General features: G+C 63.9%; 3 protein-coding genes across 3 annotated transcripts in view; 1 reads left to right on the top strand and 2 right to left on the bottom strand.

Moving 5' to 3' along the window:
* Window positions 1-99, bottom strand: part of CD164L2 (CD164 molecule like 2) — a 4,333-nt gene extending 4,234 nt beyond the window's left edge. Inside the window, exon 1 of the mRNA XM_026043477.1 lies at window positions 36-99. Coding sequence (XP_025899262.1) covers window positions 36-99 — 64 coding nt within the window. The remainder of the gene's footprint in view (window positions 1-35) is intronic.
* Window positions 100-2,413: 2,314 nt separating this feature from the next.
* Window positions 2,414-3,400, top strand: GPR3 (G protein-coupled receptor 3). The gene has a single exon (XM_026043476.1). The coding sequence runs from the start codon at window positions 2,414-2,416 to the stop codon at window positions 3,398-3,400; it is 987 nt and encodes a 328-aa protein (XP_025899261.1).
* A 3,935-nt stretch (window positions 3,401-7,335) lies between these two features.
* The window catches only part of WASF2 (WAS protein family member 2), a 27,242-nt gene continuing 24,706 nt past the window's right edge, over window positions 7,336-9,871 (bottom strand). The window contains exons 9-10 of the mRNA XM_026043475.1: window positions 9,746-9,869; window positions 7,336-9,282 (exon numbers count right to left, since the gene is read on the bottom strand). Coding sequence (XP_025899260.1) covers window positions 9,125-9,282; window positions 9,746-9,869 — 282 coding nt within the window. The 3' untranslated portion in view covers window positions 7,336-9,124. The remainder of the gene's footprint in view (window positions 9,283-9,745; window positions 9,870-9,871) is intronic.

Below are 9,871 nucleotides of genomic sequence, written 5' to 3'. Positions count from 1 at the left end.
CCGCGGGCGCTGCGCGCTGCACACCCCGAACGCACTTTGCGTCTGCGCGTTGCATGCGTGCTGCGTGCGCACTGCATGCACACTGCCTGCGCACTGCATGCGCACTGCACGCGCACTGCACGCCCTACACGCTGTGCACTGCACGCACTGCAAGCGTCGTGTGTACCGCACACCGCACGCATGCTGCACCCAGCGCACTGCGCAGCAGGCGTGCGCAACATGCACTGCACGCGTTGCGTATACAACACGCCACACTGCTTGCGCACTGTACGCTGCAAGTGTGAGGCCCGCGGTGTCCACTGCACTGCATGCACTGCCAGCTGTTTGTTCCCTCCTGTGCACACCCTGACCGCACACTGCGTGTGCACTTGCCCCACGCGCATGCTGCTTGCGCTGCGCACTCACACTCACCCCGCACATGCTGTGAAAACACTGCACGGCGCCTGCACACGCAGAGCTCCTCTAGGGAGTCCTCTAGGACCCCTCCAGATGGGGAGACTCCATAAGTTGGGGCTCCAGGGGAGGATGTTCCTGCATGGGGACAGGGTCCCACATCTGCCGAGGACAGAGGTAGAGCCTGGCCTGTCCCGAATGCTTGGTCAGGGTCGGAGCTGTCGGAGAGCTCGGGGCGGGGGGCAGCGATCTCCGACACGGCCCCAGCCCGCTCCACCCCGACTGAAGGCAGCTCCGAGGAGCGACAGGCCCGGGAAGGACCCTGGAGCCGTGTCCCCCCCGGCCCAGGGGCCGCGCCGCCCCTGCGGCTTCAGCACTGCGAACAGCTCCCGGCGCCGCCAGCCGGGCCGGGCCGGGCCGGGCCGGGCCGGGCCCCTTGTTGGGCTCCCCGACCCTTCCTGAGCCGCCTTGGCCCCGCAACCACGGGCCCGGTGGGTCCTTGGCACCGGCGGGGCCAGCCCGGAATCGGGGCTGACCCAGCCCGCACTGAAACTCCCTGAAATGCGCCAGCTTCCGCCGCGGGCTTCGAGGAACCGAGAGGCGGGGAGATGCGAGAAGGGTCCCCAGGGGGTGGCACGAATGTCTCCCGCTGTGGTTGGGGCTGCCCTTCCTCGTCCTCCTCCTCGTCCTCCCCCGGAGGAGGGCTCCACGCCCTGCCCGCCGCCCACGCCGGCTTTCCCGGCGGGGAATGAATTATTGAGAGCCGCTCGGGAAGGCCGGGCCCCGGTGGGGGGGCGGGCAAGCGCTGGGGACAGAGCCCCCCGCGGGAACGGGGGCGGGAGGAGGCTGCGGCCCCCACTCCAGCGCAGCGCACCCACGTGTTGCCCTGGGCCCCACGCGGAGCCTGGGAACCGACCCGCATCTGCAGAGGGGTGGGTGCCAGGGGGACCCCCCTTCCCCGCGCCTCCCAAGGGCTCTGCAAGGGGAGGCCGGTGCTGGGGGGGGCAAAGGGGGAGGCGCGTTGCAGTGCGGGGTGTGCGTGTGTGTAGGGGAGGTGGCGGGCGGAGGGGGGGGGGGCTGTTTTTATGAATGGGCTGCTCCATCCCCAGCGCGATTACTACGCGGCGCGCGCGCGCCCGCGCTGCCTCGCGCGCCGCTGATTGGCTCCGGCGCGCCATTGACGTCACAGCGGGGCGAGCGGGGCGGGGGGGGGGCGGCGGTGAGTCACCCCCGGCCTCCCAGCGCCCCCCCCCCGGCCGGGCTCGGTCGCTATAACTCGGCGGCGCCCATGGCAGCGGCCCCCCAGGCGGGGAGCGCAGCGCGGCCCGGCCCGGCAGGTGAGTGACGGCACCGGGCGGGGGGGGCCACCCTGCCTGCACACAGAGCAGGGCCATGGGATGGGGAGGGGGGGCTGTGCTGCTTGCCCCCCCCCCACGCCGTATCCCCCACGTAAGGATGCGCTCCCGGGCCTGAAGGAGCCCCTGCTGAGCTCTGGGTGCTGGAGGGGGGCGGTGGGTGGGCCTGGGCTCGGTGCCCCCCCCCCCATCTGCTGCCTTTTATCTCCATAACTTTTCTGCTGGAAGCTGCAGGGGGGAACTGAGCTGCCCAGGGCTGTGGTTAGGGACCGGCAGGGTCAGTCCCGCACTGCAATATTTATCCATCAAAACTGACCAATGCACCCCCCATACCGAGCATCTCCAGCATAGCGGATGCCGGTAGGAGTGAAGAGGCTGAGAGCCTCCCCTTTCTGTATTTTTTTTTCTTCCCCCCCTGCCTTTTTTTTTTTTTATTTGCTTGCAAAAGAGGGAAAACAAAACACCTTGTCCAGAGAAACTCCTCCCCTGAGCAAACACTGAACATGCTGCAATCATATGGAGGTCGGGCCAGCGCTGCTCCTGCCCGGCTCGTGGGAAAGCCTGGAGGGGCTGGGGCCACCGGGGACTCTGTGGCCGCTCTGGCAGGTCCCTGCTGTGGACGGCTGGTGCCAGAGCGATGCTCTTGCAGGTCGGCCTCTGGCAGCATGATGGAGGATGGAGCCCACAACTCCAGCGGAGGCCAGCGGGGCTGGTTCGCGGGCAGGAACGGCAGCGGCGGCTCCTTGGAGCTGGAGTCTGTGCTGCGCCCCGTTGCCTTGAACCCGTGGGACGTCGCCCTCTGCATCTCAGGCACCATCATCTCCTGCGAGAACGCCATCGTGGTGGTGGTGATCTTCTACACGCCAGCTTTCCGCGCTCCCATGTTCCTGCTCATCGGCAGCCTGGCCACGGCCGATCTTCTGGCCGGCCTGGGGCTGATCCTGCATTTTGCCTTTATCTACTTCATGCCTTCAGAGGCCATCAGCCTGCTCACCGTGGGGCTGCTCGTCACCTCCTTCACCGCCAGCGTCAGCAGCTTGTTGGCCATCACCATTGACCGCTACCTGTCCCTCTACAACGCCCTGACCTACTACTCGGAGAGGACGGTCACCAGAACTTACATCATGTTGATCCTGACCTGGGGAGCCTCCGTTTGCTACGGGCTCCTGCCCGTCATGGGCTGGAACTGCCTGAAGGCCCCCTCGGCGTGCAGCGTGGTGAAGCCGCTCGCCAAGAGCCACCTGCTCATCCTCTCCGTCTCCTTCTTCACGGTGTTGGCGGCGATGCTGCAGCTCTACGTGCAGATCTGCAGGATCGTGTGCCGGCACGCGCAGCAGATCGCCGTGCAGAGACACTTCCCGGCCAGCTCCCCCGACGCCGCCACGCGCAAGGGCATCGCCACCCTGGCCCTCGTCCTGGGCACCTTCGCCTCGTGCTGGCTGCCCTTCGCCATCTACTGCCTGCTGGGGGACTACAGCTCGCCGGCGCTCTACACCTACGCCACCCTCCTCCCCGCCACCTACAACTCCATGATCAACCCCGTGATCTACGCCTTCAGGAACCAAGAGATCCAGAAGGTGCTCTGGGCCGCGTGCTGCGGGTGCTGCTCTTCCACAATGCCTTTCCGCTCCCGGTCCCCCAGCGACGTGTAGCGCCGCCCGCGATGCCCTCCTTGCTGTGCCGTGGTGCATTCACCTTCCTACGTCGTGTCCGTCCGTCCCTCCTCCCAGAGCAGGGGCAGCAGCTCTCCAAAGCGAGCGGCTCCCCCCAGCCCCGTCCCTTTGTGAACAACCTCTTTTCCTCCTCTATTTTTTTTCTGAATTTACAGAAGAGAAATGTATTTTTTAAGTCCCTAATATAATATATATTTATGTGTGCATGAGAGGGAGGGAGGGAGAGCCTCATATTTTCTTTGAAAATCTTTATGATGCATTATTTTTTTAAGGGAATTGATAGACAACTGTTTGCTCCTCTTTGCTTTTTTAGAGGCTTATTTACCTCAGATTATATATATCTATTTTGTACATTTATGGGGAGGGGTGGGGAAAATCCCTCGCTTCTCGGAGCAGGAAGGACTCTGCTCCACCTCCCCCTCTCCCAGCCGTCTATGTGTGTATTTTTTTAATTATTATGATTTTATTTTTCTATTCCCTCCCCTCCGCGACCAGCTTTTCCCGCCCCCGCAGCGGCTGTCCCAGCTCTGGGACTTGCTGCCCTCTAGTGCTGGCTGGTTTGGGGAGAGGCGCTGCTGGAGCCCCCGGGTGCCCCCCGTGCACCAGTGACCCTGGGAGCAGCAGCGCGGAGCCGCTTCCCGCTCGGAGCCACCTCCCGCATCCCGGGACGAGCGTTTCCTCGTGCTGGAGCCACCGCCGCTGGGTCCGGGCAATAAAAGCTGTTTGTGATACGAGCTGTGGTGCTGGGGAGCAGGGGGGGCCCCGGCTGCACCGTCGCCAGCGCCCCCCGTCACATCCCGGCTGCGGGAAGCGCTTGCTCCTGGGAATGGTGCATGGAGAGGCTGCCGACCTCCAGGCCTTCCACTGGGTCCCTCGGGGATCCCTGGTCTCCTGCAGGGTCCCCCCGCACTGCTCGGTCCCCGGGGACTTGGCTGCTGAGCGGCCCCAAGGGCACCTAAGGGCCTGGGGCAGCCCTGACCCTGGGGCGCCTCCCTGGCCTTTGCTTTCCCGGGATGCAAAGGAGTGAGGCCGGAGCCATTCCCAGTGCTGAGCCATTCCGGAGTGCTGAGCGGGCAGGAGCGAGCGGTGACGTGAGCAGCGGAAGGGAAAAAGCAGGGCTAAAAGCGGCAGAAACTGCAAATATCATTAATAAAAAAAGAATCAAAAGGGATCAGAGAAGGGGCCGAGCAGCCTCCCTGGCTCCCCGGAGCACCCGCGGCCTTGGGAATGGGCGCACGGGAGCAGGGGTGGGGGGTGTCATGGGCACACAGGGCACAGCGGCGCCTGCTGCCCCCCAGCTCACCCAGCCCCAACTCGCCTGCCCAGGAGCCCCAAGGTGCTGTGGACCGGGGCTGGGTGACTCCGGGGGCTCCATCCATGCGGGAGCGCACGGACCTCGAGCCGGCAGCGCGGGGGCCACGGGAGGGCTGAGCCGCTGGTCTGGCTTAAATTTAAAGGCGAAACCAAAGCCCCGGCTGGGGGGGGATTTTGTTTCCTTGGAAGCGGGAGCAGGCAGGAAGCGGGCGCGACGGCCCCGCTGGGGCGGCCACTGGCCCGGGGCCACCTGGGCAGGGCAGCGGCTCCTGGCCGAGGTGCCCGCGTGGCCACGAGCCGCTGCCTCGCAGCCGGCCCCTTCCGCGGCGCCTTCACCGCAGGCCTGGCCGCGGGGCCCAGCGGGCACGAGCGGGAGCGCGGCCCGGCCGCCCGCAGCCCTTGGCCGGCGAGTGGCGGCCTCGGCGGCCGCGCTGCCAGACTGCGGCGAGGCGAGCTCCAAATCCATAATTCCTCTGGCACCCCGCGGATCCGTGCGAGCTGCTGTGAGCAGATGGAAGAGCTGCAGATAAAGCCATCCGCAGCACGGGAGCCGCCGAGGCACCGGCAGCGGGGGGAGGAGGGGAGGAAAAGGGGGGAAAAAAAACAGAAAAAGGGAAAAAAGGCAGGCAGGGGAGGAGGGGAAGGAGTCGGCCATTTGCGCAGGGGCTGCGCTGCCGCCTCCGCGCACCTCCGTGCGAGCAAGGGCGGCCGGCGTGGCCGGGGCGCGGGGGTGACATTGGCAGCGGCGGCGCGCGCCAACGCTGATGCGAGCTGGCAGCGCCGGCGCCCGCGCCGCTCCCACGGGGCGACGCAGGGAGCGCGGCCCACGTCAGCGGCGCCCGCCGCTGCCCACAGCACCTTGGAGGAGAAAAGGAAGCGGCTTTGGGAGCCAGGGCTGCCCGGGCCCCGCGAGCTCCGTGGTGCGAGGCAGAGCTGGGTGCCGCGGTGCCAAGGAGGAGGGTGAGGACAGGGCGGCCCGTGGCGCTCCCTGTGCCCCGCATCCACCCGCCGACCCTGAAAGGAAGGGCTCTGCCAGTGGGGCCCGGCTTGCTGCGGGCCTGGGCTGCATTTGTGCGTGCTCCATCCCTGCCCTGGCTGCGTTTGGGTACACTCCATCCCCGCCCCAGGCTGCGTTTGCGGGTGCTCCATCCCTGCCCTGGGACACGCTCGCACCCCGCCCGCTCCACCCCGAACAGTTCCGCACAGAGGCGATTCCCAAGCACTCGCCCCCAAAACGCAGGGCACCAGCGCACGCCGGCTCCGGGCACGAGCGCGCAGCTGGAGCCGCAGGCAGGGGCTGCTCCCGCGGCACGGGGGCCGGAGCCACGCGCGGCGCTGGGCGCAGGATCCCGCGGTGCCGCCACGGAGAGCAGGGCGCCCCGGCTCCTCCAAGGAGGGCTGGGGGCCGCGCGGGGCCCGGCGCGGGCAGGGAGCAGAGGGCCCAGCGCCGCGGGCAGGAGCGAGTCACGGCGCCGCCGCAGTAACACACACAGGCTCCAGCTGGATAGAAAGGTTTTATCAAGTTTAAAGTTTCGCAGTTTTAAAAAAGGAATTCGTTCTCTATTTTTTTTTTCTTTTCCTTTTTTTTTTTACACATACATTACAAAAGAATTGCGGTGGGATCTCCGTGGAAGGGAGGCCGAGCCGATTATCAATCAAGGGGCAGGAGGGGCTGGCTCACACGGCGAGCGGGGAACGTGGAGGGCGCGGGACAAGGCGGCCGGAGCGGGGAAACGGAACCCAAACAAGCGCCCGGCCTCGGGGCACCCTCCGCGGTTGCTACAACAGGATTTTGCTCACGAGGTTTTGGCGTTTGGCACTAAACCTCCTTTGGTGTGAAAGGGAGTGCCCCCCGCGGGACCCTCCTCCTGCCCGCGCGCTCTGGTCACCGCGGAACGCCTACGGTGCAAGTGGAATAATTACTCTTATAAATATATTTATATCGTATAAGAATATAAGGCACTTTGGGAGGGTTACGGCTTGCCTAATTCTATGACATTCGAGGCGGGGAGGGGAAGGGGTTAGTCCTGAAACGAATTAAAACGTTAATATGGCAATAAAATAAAAAAGAATTGGGTCCACTTCCCACTTCAAGGCTTTGTTTAAAAAAAAGAAAGAAAGAAAGAAAGAAAGGAAAAATAAAGAGCACCCCTGGAAAACGAAGGGGCGGGAAGGGCGGCCGCGCTGCATCCGCGCCGGCCGGGACCCCCAAGGCCGCTTGGGCTCCTCTGCTCTTCCCTGCCGCTTTCGGAAGAGGCCCCCGGAGCCCCCCGAGGGGCCGGCCCCACGGACCATCCACCCGGGAACGCGGCCCTTCTCCCGGCTCCCCGCGCCAGCGCCGCCCGCGCCCCTTGCGCAAGCGGGGCCAAGTCTAGTTAAGGCAATTTAAAATTAACCCGGGTCTGGCATTTGTGAGCTCCTCGCTTCCCCGTGTGATTCTGCTGTCATCCCGGCTTAGCTTAAAGGTCTGTTTACAGCCCAGGAACCCGTCTGCAGGAGAGGCCAGAGGAGGATGCTCAGAGAGCCCAACGGAGGCAGCGACTGCCCCCGGCCCCCCTAATGCAGCTCCCAGCAATAATCAGTTTGCATTTCCCAGCGCCTCCCCTGCACGACGGCTCGCTGGCACTCCAGGGTTTGCTCCCTCTTCCAGAACCTGGAATAGCGTCGCTCAGATGTTCCCGGAGCGCCAGGACGCCTCACTGCCTCTGCCCTTTGCATCCTGCCCAGCAGCTCATCTGCTGACAAAAGCACCCCGGCGCCGAGGTCCAGTAAATCTCTGCCGATGCCGCCGCTCAGGGTCAGGCTGGATCTCGGCTCGATCCACCCTCCAGAAGAGCCCGTCCTCCAGGCCATTATCTGCCCTGTCAAAGATTAAACCCAACCCCACACGCACACAAGAAAGCAGCACGAACTCACCCGTGCAAGCCGAACCCATCAATCAAGCCCCAAGAAGGATTTCCAGCAGCCTGGCAGCCTCGGGCTGCGCCTGGCATCCAGGTAGCAGCAACATCATTAAGCGGGGCGCTCTAGAGACCGGCAAACAGGCACGGGCTGGGAACACACGACAGAAAAGGCAAAGCAGCCGCAGAGGCGCTCGTGGCAGGACATGGTGCTGGTCCCGTCCCGCGGGAGCTGGACCCGGGACCTCCACGAGGCTTTGCAATCGCTTCCTTGCATCACACTGGGTTAGTCGAGCCCAAATTAAAATAGGGAAGCACGGCTGCAGCAGTGGGGTGTTTTTATCTAGGCTTCCAGGATATGCTAATATTCTATGTAAGGTAATCTAAAACAGCAATAAAACCTAGGTCAGCTAGTTTAAGGCCCCCATTTTCTCCCCCTGCCAGGACTGTACCTGCACTGAGCAGCCCACCAACCTGTTGGGTTAGCTACGAGAAGAGATATTTTCTTAAAATTAACTATTGAGCTAGAATAACAAAACGGTGGGAAGCAGAGAACGTAGGATAGGCCCGCTGCAACTGAGGGGCAGCTCAGCTCCCCCACAGGAGGGTTTGGGGCACAAATTCGAGGATTTGAGGCGGAATCCTCCTGTCCGCAGGCGGAAGGGCGGAGGCCCCGAGGGCAATACAGCATTTTCCAACGCTGCTCAAGCCCCTGCGTCAAGAGCAGAGTCGCCCCACTGGAAAAGCACCTCCTCGAGCACAGCACTGGCCCAAAGAGCCCCAAGGGACCTCAAGGCATCAGCCCCAGCTGCACGTTCACCCGGAACCAGGAGATGGGAGGAAGATGAAGGCAGCTTTTAAAAGCCACCCCTCGCACTGCACCCAAAGCCCAGAGCTCCAACACACGGCAGCCTGCGAGTACTAGAGGGGTCGGGGGAGAGAACTGAGCACTCGCTAAAACCTGATCGGTTGCCAGAGGGATGCAGCAGAGAACAGACATCTAAAGCCCATTTTCTTGCAGCACTACCAGCAGTCACTGGGAAAGCAGAGCCAATTAGATCTACTGTACGCTGCTGCAGTGAGAAAACTCGCTGGAAACGTCCTTCATCTGAAAGGCCATGTGGCCACAGCAGGATCATCCACCTTTAAGAAAAAACCCTCAGGACAGAGGGGTTTTATGTGCTCTGCCTGGTGGATTAAGAATCTGGAGGTTGAGCTCTCCTAACTAAGCAACCGTTACGCACCCTCCAGCTAAGGCTCAACACCATCACCCTCAGTGTCCACGGGGAGACTTTTGGGAATGCCGGAGCACAAAGTCCTGCCAGAGCTGGAGGGGAAGGGAGAGGGGAGAGGTGCTGGTGCTTGTCTGAAAACCCTTGGCACATCTTTGGTTACAGGCTGAGAGAGGAAGACGTGGAAGGTTTGGCCACCTGGTTCTTTAGGAAGGTGTTAGCCCAGGAGGGAAGGAGGGGGGAACGCGGGACTGCGGTTAATCCGACCACTCGTCCTCGTCGAACTCGGAGGAGTCGTCCTCGGAGTCGCTGTACTCCACGGCGATGCGGCGCGACAGGATCGTGGCCACGTCGTTGCCCACAACGTCCCGCTTCTCCTGCTCCCGCTGCTCCTCCACCTTGCGGAGCTGGAAGCCTGTCGGGAAGAAGGCACCGGAGGGGGAGTCACTCAAAGGCTCCAGCCACGCCGAGACCTTCGGAGCAGCCTTCCCTTCAGGGATGCTGCAGTCCTGCTAAGCGAGACGGCCTGTTCTCCACCAGCCAACGCCGCACACGCGGTGGGATAACACCGGAGGGCGAGTAACAGCCAGGGAGAACAGGAAGCGGAGCATTCCCACGCGCTTCCGAAGGGATCACACCCCTGCCCTTCGGCCCACCCGCCAGCTCGGAGCGCGCTCACCCTGGCACTACCCTCTGTCAAGGAACGGAGGGCTAACACCTAGCGAGGCTGTCACGAGGGTGGGCAGAGTGCCCTGCAGGGACGGCCGCAGGGAGCAGGGTGGCGGCATCGGCCTGTGACAGCTCCCGGGGGCTCTCACGGTGGGCACCAGGGGCGTCCTGGGCATGGAGCGGGAAGAGCCAGCGCTGGAACAACTCACCTTGCCGAATAGCGGAAAGCAGGTCGCTCCTGGCGTCGCTAACCGCCGGCAGCGACGACTTGGCCTTGGAGCTGGACAGATCCGAGGGCAGCGGAGGCGCCGGGGGGCCGTCCAGGGCGGCGAGCG

Source organism: Nothoprocta perdicaria, unplaced genomic scaffold, assembly GCF_003342845.1.
Source record: "Nothoprocta perdicaria isolate Ctin4 unplaced genomic scaffold, notPer1 scaffold_33, whole genome shotgun sequence".
NCBI classification, from domain to species: domain Eukaryota; kingdom Metazoa; phylum Chordata; class Aves; order Tinamiformes; family Tinamidae; genus Nothoprocta; species Nothoprocta perdicaria.
The sequence above is the reverse complement of the archived record's forward strand: the minus strand, read 5'-3'. Positions and strand labels throughout refer to the sequence as shown.